At 36.8% G+C, this 14,505-nt stretch overlaps 1 protein-coding gene across 1 annotated transcript in view; it reads left to right on the top strand.

Moving 5' to 3' along the window:
• Plxdc2 (plexin domain containing 2) overlaps positions 1–14,505 on the top strand; it is a 391,989-nt gene that overhangs the window by 298,827 nt on the left and 78,657 nt on the right. The window contains exons 9-10 of the mRNA XM_069990475.1: positions 10,650–10,745; positions 10,965–11,046. Of these exons, the coding sequence (XP_069846576.1) occupies positions 10,650–10,745; positions 10,965–11,046 (178 nt within the window). The remainder of the gene's footprint in view (positions 1–10,649; positions 10,746–10,964; positions 11,047–14,505) is intronic.

Below are 14,505 nucleotides of genomic sequence, written 5' to 3' on the forward strand. Positions count from 1 at the left end.
TTGGAAAGCTGTTCATCATAGTAGAATGTCAAACAGCTTCTGGGAGTATAGCTTATTGATAGAATGTGTGCTAAGTATATAGATGATCCTTGATTCAAACTCAGTACCAGAGTAAGGGTTAAAAGGGAAGAAAAGAAGGAAAGAAGGAAGGAAGGAGGAAGAAAAAGAAGGAAGGAAGGAAGGAGAGTGGGAGGGAGGGAGAAAGTACTGGAGGAAGGAAATGAGGGAGAGGGAGAGAAAATGGAAGGGAGAGAATGAGGGAAGAAGGAGGGAAGCAAAAAGGAAAAAAAATTAAAAATGAAAACTGCATTTGTTTTGAGCAGTTTGGACCATGTAAATAACTGTCTTTTAAAACTCCTGCTTTTTAAACCTCCTTTCCTTGAAAAACAGTCTTGACATAAGTAATGGGAGAATTTGTTTCCCATTTGTGCTTATTTTCAAGCAAGAAGTAAAAACAGAATACATGTCAAGATTAAGTCATTTCTTTCCTCTTCGCTCAAAGTTTTTTTCTTCTTCTTTTATTTCATTCTAATGGTGGACTTAATTTATCTCATGTGTCTGATGTTTGGTCTTGATTTGAGCTGATTCTATTTAATTATGTCATCTCTCAAAAGCAGCAAGTAAATGGAGTGGAAACTAGACTTTTCAGAGCAGTAAGTGGCTGGCAACATTATAAGGGTGATCATCCTTTAGAATGGCATTTGTATATAGCAATTCAACTTGAGAAAGAATGTGTTCCCTTCATTGCATTTCTCCTTGTTAGCTGAGAAATTGTGGGAGGTAATATTCAAGGAAATTGTTAAATCAAAGCAGATTTTCTAGAAACTAAATTACAAGAGAACAAAACAAGGATATATTAGTATGTGTCGACAACAGAAAGGCCACTTGACAGAACTCTTAAATAAGAGGCTGAGCTCCAGAGAGTCAGGGTTGGTTCCTGTTTGAGGGGGACTTTCTCACATTCTTCTTTTCAGAGGTGTTAAATAGAGCATGACTTCAGTCAGTTATTGCACAAGGTAAAGGAAATGCTAGTTTTCATGTATTTGCGGGAGCCTTTTATTCCTGGAAGAATTTTATTTGCCACTCACTAAGGAGATCACATTGCTAATCTGCTATATTATTATTTCCAGAAATAGGCCCACCAGAATACAAAAGCACTATTTCTTTTACAAATATATTTTAATGTGTATTAACTTAGTTTGTTCCTCATGATGAAATTATTTTGACTTGTCAGGTTTGCAAAGAGAAAATATCCAAATCCATATGCATTTGGAGACCAGATTATGTCTAATATTTGGGATCTAATATTCAACTAAATAATTGTATGCCAAATAATAGTTTCAGAGGAAGGCTTTTCTTCAGCCTCTGTGGAACAATAACCCTACTTCCTGTTGACTTTCTTGTTCAATCCAGAAAAAAAAAAATTAGTCAAGAAGAATTGGAAGTTCTAAGTCTCAAGTTCTCTCATCTCTGCTGTGTTAAATGAGACCACATAGGAGCAAGAAAATTAGAATTGATGTATTCTACTTAAAAGTCACTGGGGAACAGAAAATGTTAATCTTCTTCAAAATCGGTTCCCATATAACCAAGTGCAACAGGATCACATTAGTAAGGAAGAGAAACATTTCACTGAATGTCTAGCTAGGCGGACCAGAGATTAGAATTACCCAAGATTAGCACATTCGGAGTTGTGTATGTATTTATTTCTTGCTGAGAAAAAAATAATTCCTAGATATTTGTGTGCTTTTTATTCATTCAACGAGAACTTAGGTAAACATTTAAGTCATTTTCAAAATTTCCATTTTAACACCTGTCACTATTAGGAGTAGTCGTTTAGGGAATTTACACCCTTACATTTTGGTATTCCATTTTCCCTCTCCTTTGTAGATTTAGGTAACAACAGATCTTTTTCCTAAGTAATGAGTGATTTCATCTCAAAGTACAGTATATCAGCCCTTGGACTCATATGATCAGCTTTCTATTCTTTTAGTCATCTCCTTACACAGGTTATAAAATCTAAGCTTTTGGCATAACCTAACCAATGGTAGTATAAGAATCTGAGTCACAGACTGGAGGATATTTTTCCCCAATGAAACTTTCTCTCTACACTACTCTTATCAGATTGGGTGAAGGTTTGATACCACTTTCAAAATCCTTATTTAGCATTAAGATTTCTCCTTACTTATTCTTTGTACCAGTGACAGAAAATATTTCCAAAAAATAAATGATTTCAGTGTTAACTTTAAAGCATAATTAAAGGCAGTTCTTTTCATGTTAGAAAAAAATCAAAGGACTTGATTGTTTAAATATCAAAGGGAATTCAAACATTGTGAGGGAACTGATAAATAGTCCTAAGGTTAGAGCTGAAAATTACTTTGCTATTTCTAGAAACATGAAAAGAAAACCTATGGTGAAACTAATCTTTGTGTTAAGAAAATAAAAGACAAAAAATAGTTAAAAGCACATAAAATATAAAGACTAATGTAGGACAAGTATTGATCATGAGACCTTGAACCTATTATTTAGCTTATGTGACTTTTTACACATAAAAAAATGACCATTTTAGAACTTGAAATGCCATGTATACCAAGCAGGAAATCCCCGGCACAAAGGTAGACATGCACTTGTACCTACAGATGTCATTTCTGTGGTGATCGCCATCAATATCACTATCATCAGTTTAAAGACAGTGGTGCTGATTCGAAACTTTGGCAAAGTAGCATGGCATAAAATTAATCCACAAAAATCAATAGCTTTCCTATATGCCAATGAGAAGAGCGAGGCTGAAATCAGAAAAGCAACTACATTTATAATAGCCTCAAAAAAAAAATAAAATAAAGCCAGTGGTGCTAACTGGGGGATCACAGTCCAACCCAGGCATCCAGCAGAATGGGTGCTAAGACCATTTTTTTTTTAATGTGAAACCCTTTGGCACAGGACTCAGAGCTACTGTGCTTTTGGAGAATGATGTTGAGTACTTCTTAATGTCTCAGTACTAAGATTTTCAAGAATGTTTTCTGCCTTTGTTTTCTTACTAATTCACTTTCTCTTTTTTTGTGAAATGCACTTATAAAACTATAGAAAAGAGAACCACCAAGACCAGCTTTTGTTTTGTGTTGTTTTGTTTTGTGGCATGGGCAGGGAGGGGAGGGATGGTGTTGTACCAGTCCTTGAACTCCAAGGCCTTGGGTTTGCTTAGCTTGCTTATTTATTGCTGGTGCTCTACCGCCTGAGCTTTGCCACCAGCTCAGAGACAGCTTTCTGATGCCACAGGTCCAGAATTGAAATAAAAAGATCTTCAGTGACTTTGGTTTGTCAAACATCCCAGACATATAAGTATAGAAATATGTCATTGCAATTAGAAGCAAAGTACCTTTTTTTTGGGGGGGGAGGGGGGGTCCGGTCATGGGGCCTGAACTCTGGGCCTGGGCGCTGCCCCTCAGCTCTTCAGCTCAAGGCTAACGCTCTTCCACACAGTGCCACTTTTTTCTTTATGTGGTGCTAAGGAATCGAACCCAGGGCCTCAGGCATGCAAGGCAAGCGCTCTACCACTGAGCCACCTTCCCAGCCCCAGAATCAGAGTACCTTTTAACTCAGGATAATTTTTAAAATGTCAGAAAAACTTAAAAATATATAAAGTTGAAGAAAACAAAGTACCTGCAAATCTACTTCAAAGGGTTGGCTCTGGAAGCCCTCATGTAGCTCTACCCAATCCCTCATGTAGAACATGTGCATACACAAAGACAAACTAAGAAAGTAGACATTTTGCTTTACATATCATTGTGACCTGTTTTCCCTTAAAGTGTATGAGACCTTTTCCTATATTTTTAGGTATGGATATAAAATGCAATCATAATGTAACAGCAGATTCATGTATTTCATAGCTCATGGACACTTTCTCTTTAATGGTGGAAGATTGCTCATATTAATTATCTGTGCTGTATATCTGTGTTATCCTGTTTTTACTCATATCTGAGACTCAAAACATGAATTTGTATATGATAAATACTAATGGTGTTTTACATATTTTGACAAATTGCTTCAATGTTCTCCCTTTAGCATTATATTAAATTACCACATTTCCCCAAATGTTGTCAGATTATTATCATTTTTTAACATCACAAATCTGAAAAACAGAATACGGTATTTCATTATTGCTCTAATGGTCTTTTGATTCCTGGGAAGTTTTGACATTGTGATACGAATACATAGATCCCTTTTAATTTCCATAATTTCTTCTTGAATAACCTGATGACATAATTCTTTGTGGACCTCAGTGTATATTCAATTGCATCATGTGCCTGGTCCTCGGCATACAGACACAATGCTAGTGCCACTGTCATTTGCTTGTTTTTCTCTCCTCCACTTAAAATGTAATTTTTTAACCTTTAAAATGCTGACCTTCCAGCTCATGTCGCAGTATGTTTTCTCTCTCCTGAGTCTAAATTAAGCAGCAAGAAACTCAGAAAATCCACTCCCACTGTCTTCCCTCCTTTCCTCCCTCTCCCTCCCTCCCTGATACCTGCCTTCCTTCCTTCCTTCCTTCCTTCCTTCCTTCCTTCCTTCCTTCCTTCCTTCCTTCCTTCCTTCCTTCCTTTTCCCTCTTCTCTTCCTTTCCCCTTCCCTCCACTCTTTTCTCTTCCTTTAGACTCAAGCCCCTCCCCTTCCTTCACTTCAGTATCCCTACATTCCACTACCATCTCCTCTTCCTCTTTTCCTCCCTCCTTCTTTCCTCCCTCTCTCCATTCCTCTCTCTTTTCTTTTTCTTCCTTCCATCTTTCTGTCTTTCTTTCTTTTTCCTTCTTTGAAAACCTTGGACCTTGTCAATTGACTAATTACAAAGTTTTATGAACACATGCATGAGAATTATAACAACAGAAGCAAATCCAGGCAGCAACTGGCCTAACCTGCAATGTTTCCACTACAAGTTATGGCAGTGACAGTTTCTCAGAGGAACGCACCCCTGTATTCCCACAGCAGTAGTGTGTTACCTGACACCTTCTTAATACCAAACCTTTCCTCATCAGCATCCCCTGTTACACACTGATCCACAGTGCTCATGTTACGTGTGCCTTCCCTTGTGGATTGTTGTTATTCAATCCTCACCAGCAAACATTAGAAATGTAATTCAAAATTAACATCTCGGTCGAAACATATTTTAAAAATTCTGAAAAGATGCTGGAGCATGGAACAAGTAGTAGAATACTTGCCTAGCATGTGTCATGTCCTGGGTGCAATCCCCAATATGAACAACAAACAAAGATTCTTGGAGGATCTTTAAAATCTTTAAAGTATTTGCCATGCCTGGATATATTTAAAGAATAAATTTACAGATAAGGTGGTAAATTTTCAAAGAAATAGATCAAAATTAGGTAGAGTATGAATAAAATAACCTTCATAAACAGGAACGGAGCTTGGCTTATTATATATGCAAAGTATTTTAAGCTTTGATTTTCCAATGAAATAATAACCTGGACCAATAGAGCGTCCTGTGCTATTGAAAGTATTCTCAAAGCCTGGACTGGTTGTCTTCAGCCTGAAATCCTAGCTACTCAGGAGGTTGAAATCTGGGCAATTGTTCAAGGCTAGCCTGGGTAGAAAACCCCTCAAGACTCCATCTCTAGAACAACCAGCCAAAAGCTGGGATAGAGGTATGGTTCAAGTGTACAACTCTAGCCCAGCAAGTGTGAGGCTGCTCCTGGGTCCAATCCCAATACTACTGGGGAAAGAAAAATGTATTCTGCATGTGAAGCTCACTAGTTCGTGAGGTTGCAGTAGATATGCTCTATAGCTGGTGAGCTTGGGAAATGAACTTTAAATTCAAGTTAATTAAATAACTTTACGCTAAACAGACACATGTGACTGTGGGATGCCAGATTGGACCAGGCAAGAGTGCCAAACACATATTTAAATAAAATGTGGAATACCACATACTATTTGCATAAACTTATTTTGTTCTTAACTGGTCTTAGCATCTCAGCTATTGCTAAGTAGTAAATTCTATAAATGTACTTATTAAACAGTCTATTTTCCAGTATAAACATTGTATCTCATTTCCAGATAAAAAATAATTTGTAATTTTTATTTTGTGGTAGGACACATCCATTTTAATGACTTAGTAAGTATAATTTTTTAAGTGATGTGAAAACTGTGGAAAATGTAGAAATATAGATAGCTGCTGTTAATTTGAAGATCTCCTTTCTTTTGTCATACTTTATGAAAACCTATTTTGAGTCTTTTCAGAAGAATGCAGCCTCACCTGTTATTTTCAATGTTAATGATCATTTCCATTCATTTATGGCCTGATCAACCTATAAATCTCCATTAAATTGCATTGCTTAGCTCTCCTCGTAATGGAAAGCCCTTCAAAATGATTCATTCTGCAGAAGGTAAAATAGCTTTCCCTAACACCACATTTTCATTCGTTGTTTGGGTTCTTAGTTCTTTATTAGCTCACAAGATGCAACAAAAGAAGAACTAGATGTCATGACTTCTTTTGTTAAAAAACAAAAACAAAAACAAAAAATGCCCTTGGATGAAATACTTTGTAAGACCAGGTGCCAGTGGCTCGTGCCTGTAACCCTAGCTACTCAGGAGGCTGAGATCTGAGGATCATGGATTATGGTTCAAAGCCAGTCCAGGCAGGAATGTCCCAGAGACTCTTCTCTCCAATTAATCACCAGAAAACCAGAAGTGGCACTGTGGCTCAAGTGGTAGAGCACTCGCCTTGAGCTGAAGAGCTCAGGGACAGTACCTAGGCCCAGAGTTTTAACCCCACAACTGAAGAAACAAACAAAAAAAACACCTTCTTTGACAAAATCATGCTTAATTCTTAAATTCACAAATTTCTAACATCTTGTATTTGCTTGACTGTGACTTGAATTTTTTCTTCTTGAAAGTACTGGAGTTTGAACTTAGGGCTTCATGTTTGCTAGGCAGGCAGCCACTCTACTACTTAAGTTATACTATGCTAAGACTATTTTCTGTTTTAAGTTGTTTTATAGATAGGACCTCATGTTTTTGCCTGAATGGCCTCAGACTGCTATCCTATTTCTGCTTCCCAAATAGCTTTACATGTATATACCAAACACCTGGCCTGTTCCTTGAAAATGAGGTCTAACTTCTTGCCTTGATTGATCTTTATCCTCTACATCTCAGACTGCTAAGTAGCCAGGACTACAGGCCTGAGCCACTAGTGCTCAGCGTAGTGAACATTTATTTGATAACAAACAATAAATGAAAAGCTTATCTGTGCAAAACTCAGCTCTCTGATCACTCTGCTGTAAAAAGCATTGGGATCTTCCTACCAAGATTTATTTGCTTTGTCATTTCAAATGGTGAATTCAAGTATTCAGTTTTTACCTTCTTTTCAACGTTTTCCTTCAAACTTGCACTGCCTCACACTTTAATTCCTGCTTATTTTCCCCTATTATGTAATGAACATTGCTGTTGTGACTCACACTTTTTTACTTCACAGAATGTTTCTGTTTTTCACCAGTACTGCCTGTCTACATTTATAAGAATTTAGTTTTTTTCTCATTGAATTTTACTACAAGAAGTTTGTTCTTTTTAAATAATACAAGGATGCGCTCCAGCTGAGGACTAAACATCTGACTAATGTATCTCTACATATCTCTAATATTTTCTTTCTTGTTGGTTGTATTTTTGTTGTGATTTATAATTGATAAAACACTCTGATTTTAAAATGTTCACCAGATTTTATTTAATGAAGTCACAACTTCCTATTCTTTCAGAAAAAAATAATTAAGGACATGAAATATAATGAACTGACATGAGATTCGTTGACATTCCAAATGTATACTAAAACCTTTTCTCATAAGTTTTGGGAGCAGGGTATTATATTTTTCTGGGCAGAAGGAGCCATGATGTTGGTCACAGGTCTACAGTCAAGTGACAGGAGGCCACTGGGCCACCATGTTGACTTGCTATACCAACATTGGGGCTGCTTCTTGGGCAAAGTGATGACAAAACAAAGCCAGTAGATGTAACTTTTGGGATCCATTAGTTAATCTACACACACAAGGAGAAGGATGGCAGGGTGCCAATTGTTCTGCTGGTAAGGTATTGTTCTGGGCCACATGTCCAACTCCCTTCAAATACTGAGCCCAAGTAAATTTGAACATTTAGATTTTAGCCACAACTTCAAATTTTGCAAGCAGTCAGAGAATGATGAAATGAGCAGTCAGAGAGATTTGGATTTACTCTTCATGATCACCCATGGTTTTTGGTGCATTATCTAAGGTATAATTATATTACCAGTTAATAGGCATAGAATGACAGGCAGAGGTAGAAATAAATTTTGGAGCACATGCATTTTTTATTTCTAGATGTTTTCCTTAACAACCTCAACGAGCTAATTCTGTTGCTGCCCAGCTTCTTTGTGTGGAAGTTTGTAACTGCTATGATATTGTCTTTTTTTAATCTGAAGCCTCTTATTATTCCTGAGTCTTCATGCTGGGAATAAACCTTGTTTATTGTAGTTATGCAACCTGTGCTATTTACATTAAAGGGATTCAATAAATAGTGCTGTGAGCTGTGCTCTATTTGAACTAGAAAATAAAGTTGAACCATTTGGGGTCAGTCATTAGGTACTGACAACATAAATAGGAAAATATTAGTGAACCTTTTATTTGCTATGCTAATAAACTATTAAGAGATTAAAAAAATATGAGAATAGAAAAATTGATCCTTAAGGTACGTTTCCTCTATGTGTTACTTTGTTCATTTTTTTGTTAGTGTCTAAAAGCTCATCACAGATAAGTTTTGTAGTTAATGTGGCTTTGCTAAAAGTGTAAGAGACTAGTTGAGACTAGTATCAATATCAGCAAGATTCTATTTAACATCTCAGCAAGATTCTATTTAACATCATTTTGCCTTAATGTTTTTTGAAGCAGATTCATGAATTAAATAATTTCTGGAGTCAAATGAAGGTTTCTACCATTTGACGATGCCAACCAGTGAATAAATTCCTAATGACTTGTTTTTGACAGAGGCATCTCTGACATAATACAGAAAGGACCATTTGGAAGCTGTCATTGATTGGCAAGGCACCAAACAAAAAACATTCTCATTAGCTTTGGTCTTGTTAAGTTCATCTCCTCCCAGTATTTGGAGGTGCCTGAGCAAGCGATAGAGCCGGCCTGGAGAAAAAGGTCCCCTTTCTCTTTGCTCCATACCTATGGACAGTATTTAACTATCAGAGGCTTCCCAGTCAGTATCAGTAGTTGAATTTGCAAAAGATAACATGAATTGATGAAGATGATGGGTGGTCTTTATGATCCAGTGGTCTTTATGACCAGGCCATATTATCTCTTTACTTCTGAAAATTAAATTGCTCAACATAAGGCATGGGAAAACTCCATATTAGAAACTTGCCTTATTCAGACAAAGGTCAAAGATAAGTAATCATCTTGTTTGCCTTAAGAATTTGTAAAAGGTGGTACATCTTTTTGTCAAAATTTAGATGACTGCAGCTATTATTTGATTTCTGGGTCTTCCATTGGTGTTCAAGTCATGTTCGTACAAGTTCCATGTTGTCTCTAGGACTGTGGCTCCAACTTGAAGTCCAGTGCTGTGAAACCTTCAGCATTTCTCTTTGTGCTCAAGATTGCTTTTACTATTTGGAGTCATTGAAACTTCCACGTGAATTTTTGGGTTGATATTTGTATTTTTGCCAAGAGTGGCATTGGGATTTTGAAGGGTATTGCACTAAATTTATAGATTGCTTTCACAATGTTAATTCTACCAACTTATGAATATGGGCAGTCCTTCGAACTTCTCATAGCTTCTTCAGTTTGAGTCTTCAGGATCTGACAGTTTTCAATGTAGAAGTCTTTTCCATTTGCATTCTTGATTAAGTTTATAACTGGGTATTTATTTTAGTTTTTATTGAAGCTCTTGTGAACAGAATTGTTTTCCTGATTTCTTTTTCAGCCTATTCATTATTATTATACAGAAAATATACTTGTATGTTGGTTTTATATTCTGCTACATTGCTTTGAGTGTTTATTAGATCTAGGTGCTTTTTGGTGGAATATCCAGGGCCTTTTATGGATAGGATTGTATCATTAGCAAGAAGGGATAATTTGACATCTTTATTTTTCTATTTGAAACTCTTTGTTTTGACTTTAAATCTTTTTATCTCTTTTGACTTATATTTAAGAATAGTATTTTAACTATTACAGGCATCAAAATGCCATTCTGGCATTAACTTTAGACTGTGAAATTTTATAATTACTGCCCATCTCTAAAAAAAATTTCACTTTGATCTTTAACTTGGGAGAAATTATGGCATCTTTTTTATTATTTCATGTGTCTAAACTTTTCAAAATACATAAATCCACCAAGAAAACACCATTGGAATTCTCTGGATGACCAAAAATTGGACTGGCTCAATCAGCAAGAAATCTAACACATAGTCAGTGTTTACATCTTCATAAATTAGAAAGACTTCTGTGTACACGTTTTTCAGGGGATTTTTGTACAGTCTCTTCATAGGCTGAAGTGTTATTTTAGTATCAGGTAAAAAAAAGTATATAGTTCTCCACCTATTACTAAAGTGCTATCATTTTATATGTGGGGAAATATGAAAAACTGATTTTATTTTCTTTCTGAATTTGTTTGTGCAGATGTTCGAAGAAGAACAATTTACGAGTACCACCGAGTAGAACTACAAATGTCAAGAATCACAAATGTCTCTGCAGTAGAGATGACCCCACTACCCAGTAAGCCAATATGTGAACAGTTGTTGAGGGGGATGATTGTCAAGTTTGATGATATACTTGTTTCATGATTATTGTGTTAACTATATAATTAGAATGCTTGCCATGCATGGATAGCTTGATCCTGAATGTGCATAGGGATGAGCAAGTTAAAACAGTTATTTTTTCCCCCTTCCATTCTGTCAATTTTTGGTGGTGAATCTATTTTCTCCTATTTTCTAGCATGCCTGCAGTTCAATGGTTGTGACTCCTGCGTATCCTCTCAGATTGGCTTCAATTGCAGTTGGTGCAGTAAACTTCAAAGGTAAGAAATAATTATTATATATGTAGCCTATGCTGGCCTGGAACCTACTATATAGCCTTAAATTTGAAATCCTCCCCCTACCTCTGCTTCTGGAGTCCTAGGATTACAGATTCAACACCATCAAGGCTGATTCAAATTTTATTTTATTTTATTTTATTACTATTTGTTGCCTCTACTCTCTCATTGAATTTTATGGGGGAGGGTTTTGTTATTTGTGGGGAAGGCATTTGGTTGAGAGGTTTGAACTCAGGGCCTAGGCACTGTCCCTGAACTCTTGCATGAAGCTCCACCAGTTTGAGCCACAGCTCCACTTCCAGTTTTTGAGTGGTTAATTGGAGATAAGAGTCTCATGGATACTTTTCTGCCTCAGCCTCCTGAGTAGCTAGGATTACAGTTATGAGCTACTGGTAACTATCCTCTCCTTGAATTTTAAATGTATGTTAAGAGGACAAATTCTTATTTCATTAGTAAATGTGTACATGTAAAATATAGATATTCTATGACTAAAACACACACACACACACAAAGATCAAATATGGGGATTTTAGTCTATTCCTTGAAGTGCGTGAAAGTGCTAACCATCTTCATACTCAGTAAGAGAGTTATCTGACATATATTTTTGGTGTGTGTGTGTGTGTGTGTGTGTGTGTGTGTGTGTGTGTGTGTGTGTGTGTGTGTGTGTGTGTGTGTGTGTGTGTGTGTGTGTGTGTGTGTGTGTGTGTGTGTGTGTGTGTGTGTGTGTGTGTGTGTGTGTGTGTGTGTGCTGGAATGGACACCTGGATCTGGGCCTGGATGCTGTCCTTGAGCTTTATTTGCTCTAGGCTACTGCTCTACTGCTCTACCACAGCTCCACTTCTGGCTTTTTTTGTGGAATAGTCTCACAGACTTTCCTGCCTGGACTGGCTTCGAACTATGATCAAACCGCTAACCTCCAATCTCAGCCTCTGAGTAGTGAGGATTATAAGCATAAGCCACCAGCACCCAGCTTCTGACTTATGTTTTTTAATTCTCTGTGCATTTTAACATTCATTCTTGATGCAATTTTTTGTCTATAAATTGATGATTTCATTCTACATTCTGGGGGAAAGTATGGTTTGGTATATGTTTTCCATACCCTGGGTTATAATAAATTCATACTCTCAGTAAACTTGTATACAATATTAACAAGAAAACTACACAAGATTAGTGAAGTAATTCTGAAGCTCACACTACTTTAATAGAACACACATATGGTTTGGTCTCAAGCTGTAACTGAAGTTGAAACAAACTGCAGACTTGCTGGTCTCAGAAACATTGATTTCTTTTCACATCAGTAAAAAAGATGGTTTAGTCCCTTGAGCTTGTCAGAGATTACCCTGATATGGGAGGTACAGGATGAGAGGGAGCAGATTGCTTATGCTTCCAATGATGAATGGGCACAGTTCTACAAAACACTTGCAGAAATTCAAGGAACCTGAGCCCATGCAGAGGAGGACTTGCTTCCCAGATAACTGCTTGTTTCCTTAGCATGGTGGATATACAAGATAAAGACTTTTCAATATAGTTTGTGGTTTTCTCAGCCTTTGTGCACATTTATTATGTCTTAGGCACCTGGAACACAGCAGTTAAGCATATCAACATAGTCCCAACCCTTCTTTTGTGGGATTATATATACCCTGTTTGGGAATAAATCCTCTTCTCACCTTCTGAGTCTACGAAAAGTCAGCTTCTCTTCCCAGGTGGAAAACTAAGTACCATGTTATTAGTTAGCAAATGTTACTGCCACCAGCTACAGGCATCTGTGTCTCGCTCTGCACGAATGCACGACTGCTACCACGCTAAAAGCATGTTTGGGAATGCTCGAAATGTCCTTGAATGATTAAAAGAAGAAAGTCAGTTGGTTGATAACAAGCAGTTGGACACAATTTTAACTTAGTAACTTTGTGAGTATTGTGGCTAGTACAGTATTGTGTCTAGAACAACGTTTTTCATGAGCACCTCAATCTGTATACAATGGTACATGTTGGTACAGTGATTTCTTTTGGGAAATGAATCTCACATAGTGACAAGGCAGGCAAGCAGATAGAATTTTTCAAAGTAGATTTTAACTCAGCTATATATCTAGAGCAGGAGGATCTACTATAAAATCAAAGGCTGATAGTGTTTTAGATTTTGCTATGATTCCATGAATATTAATACATGCATATCCAAAGTAATCCAAAAGCCTATAGTTATAAATGTGAGGAATCTAAAGAGTTGGCATTTTCACATAGGTACTTAAGGAGTTATAGCCTCTGAAACTAGAAATGCTCAAAATAACTAAGTGGAAGACACTGATTTTCTTTCTTCATATCTAGTTCAAGATCAAGTTTATTCATTGGTCACTATCCTAGGCAAACAGTCATCAGCCTTTAGCATAGAGTTTCCAGATGTTTCCTCATTTGTCTATCTCCATTGTCAGGCTCTAATTTGGTCAAAAGCAAATAAATGTATGATTTATCCTTATGACTTCATGGCATAAGCAACTTACATTATTTGCAGGAAAGTAGGAGAATGAATAAATCCTGATTGGATTCCAAATGAAAGAATTATGATTCTCTTTTCTGGAAATAAAGGGTTTTCTGGATAAGGGATGTTTCAGTATAAAGGCACAAGAGTGAAGAGGAAACCACCACCTACTGATTATCTTAGCCAGATTATCAGTAAACAATTCTTGAAAGAAATAATATTATGATAAATTAAAGCTTTGAAGCTTCATCTAGGAGCCTCTCTACCACTGACCATTGGTTTAGTCTACAATTTCAGTTGAAATATATGTGTAAAACCTTTAAATAAGGAGGGTTGGTGATCAAACATATCCACCAGTTGAAATCTGCTCTACTGTTAACATGTACTTTATACTGAGAGATTTCTCAGCTAAATTATTATACCAAGGGATTTTTTTAGATATTGTGTCTAACAACATCTTTTCATCAGAGGAAACTGGGGTGATTGGAGCTCTTTGCTCCAGTTTTGGGAACTCTTAAGTGTTAACATTTGAAAATTAACTCCCAGGTTTTAGTCTTAATAGCCTACTTGTTCTGTCTTAAACCTGACAGGCTGTAAGTGCACCAAACAAGCTAACCTTCACTGTTTTCTGCAAAATGGTAGACATACTCCAGGAAAATAAATAGAGCTTTTTATAGAAGATTCTACAAGAAAGAGATGTGATTTATCGGTTGTGGGGCTTGAACTCAGGGCATAGGCGCTGTCTCTGAGCTGTTTTGTGTGGTTTTGTTTTGTTTTGCTCAAGGCTAGTGCTCTACCACTTTGAGCTCAGTTACACCTCTGGTTTTTGAGTGGTTAATTGGAGATGAGTCTCTGGGAGTTTGCTGCCTTGGCTGGCTTTGAAACACTATCCTCTAATCTTAGCCTCCTGAGTAGCTAGGATTACAGGCGTGAGCCACCAGTGCACAGCAAGAGGTGATTTATAAGGGAGGA

Source organism: Dipodomys merriami, unplaced genomic scaffold (genome assembly GCF_024711535.1).
Source record: "Dipodomys merriami isolate MVZ:Mamm:240054 unplaced genomic scaffold, mDipMer1.0.p SCAF_4, whole genome shotgun sequence".
Taxonomy (NCBI): domain Eukaryota; kingdom Metazoa; phylum Chordata; class Mammalia; order Rodentia; family Heteromyidae; genus Dipodomys; species Dipodomys merriami.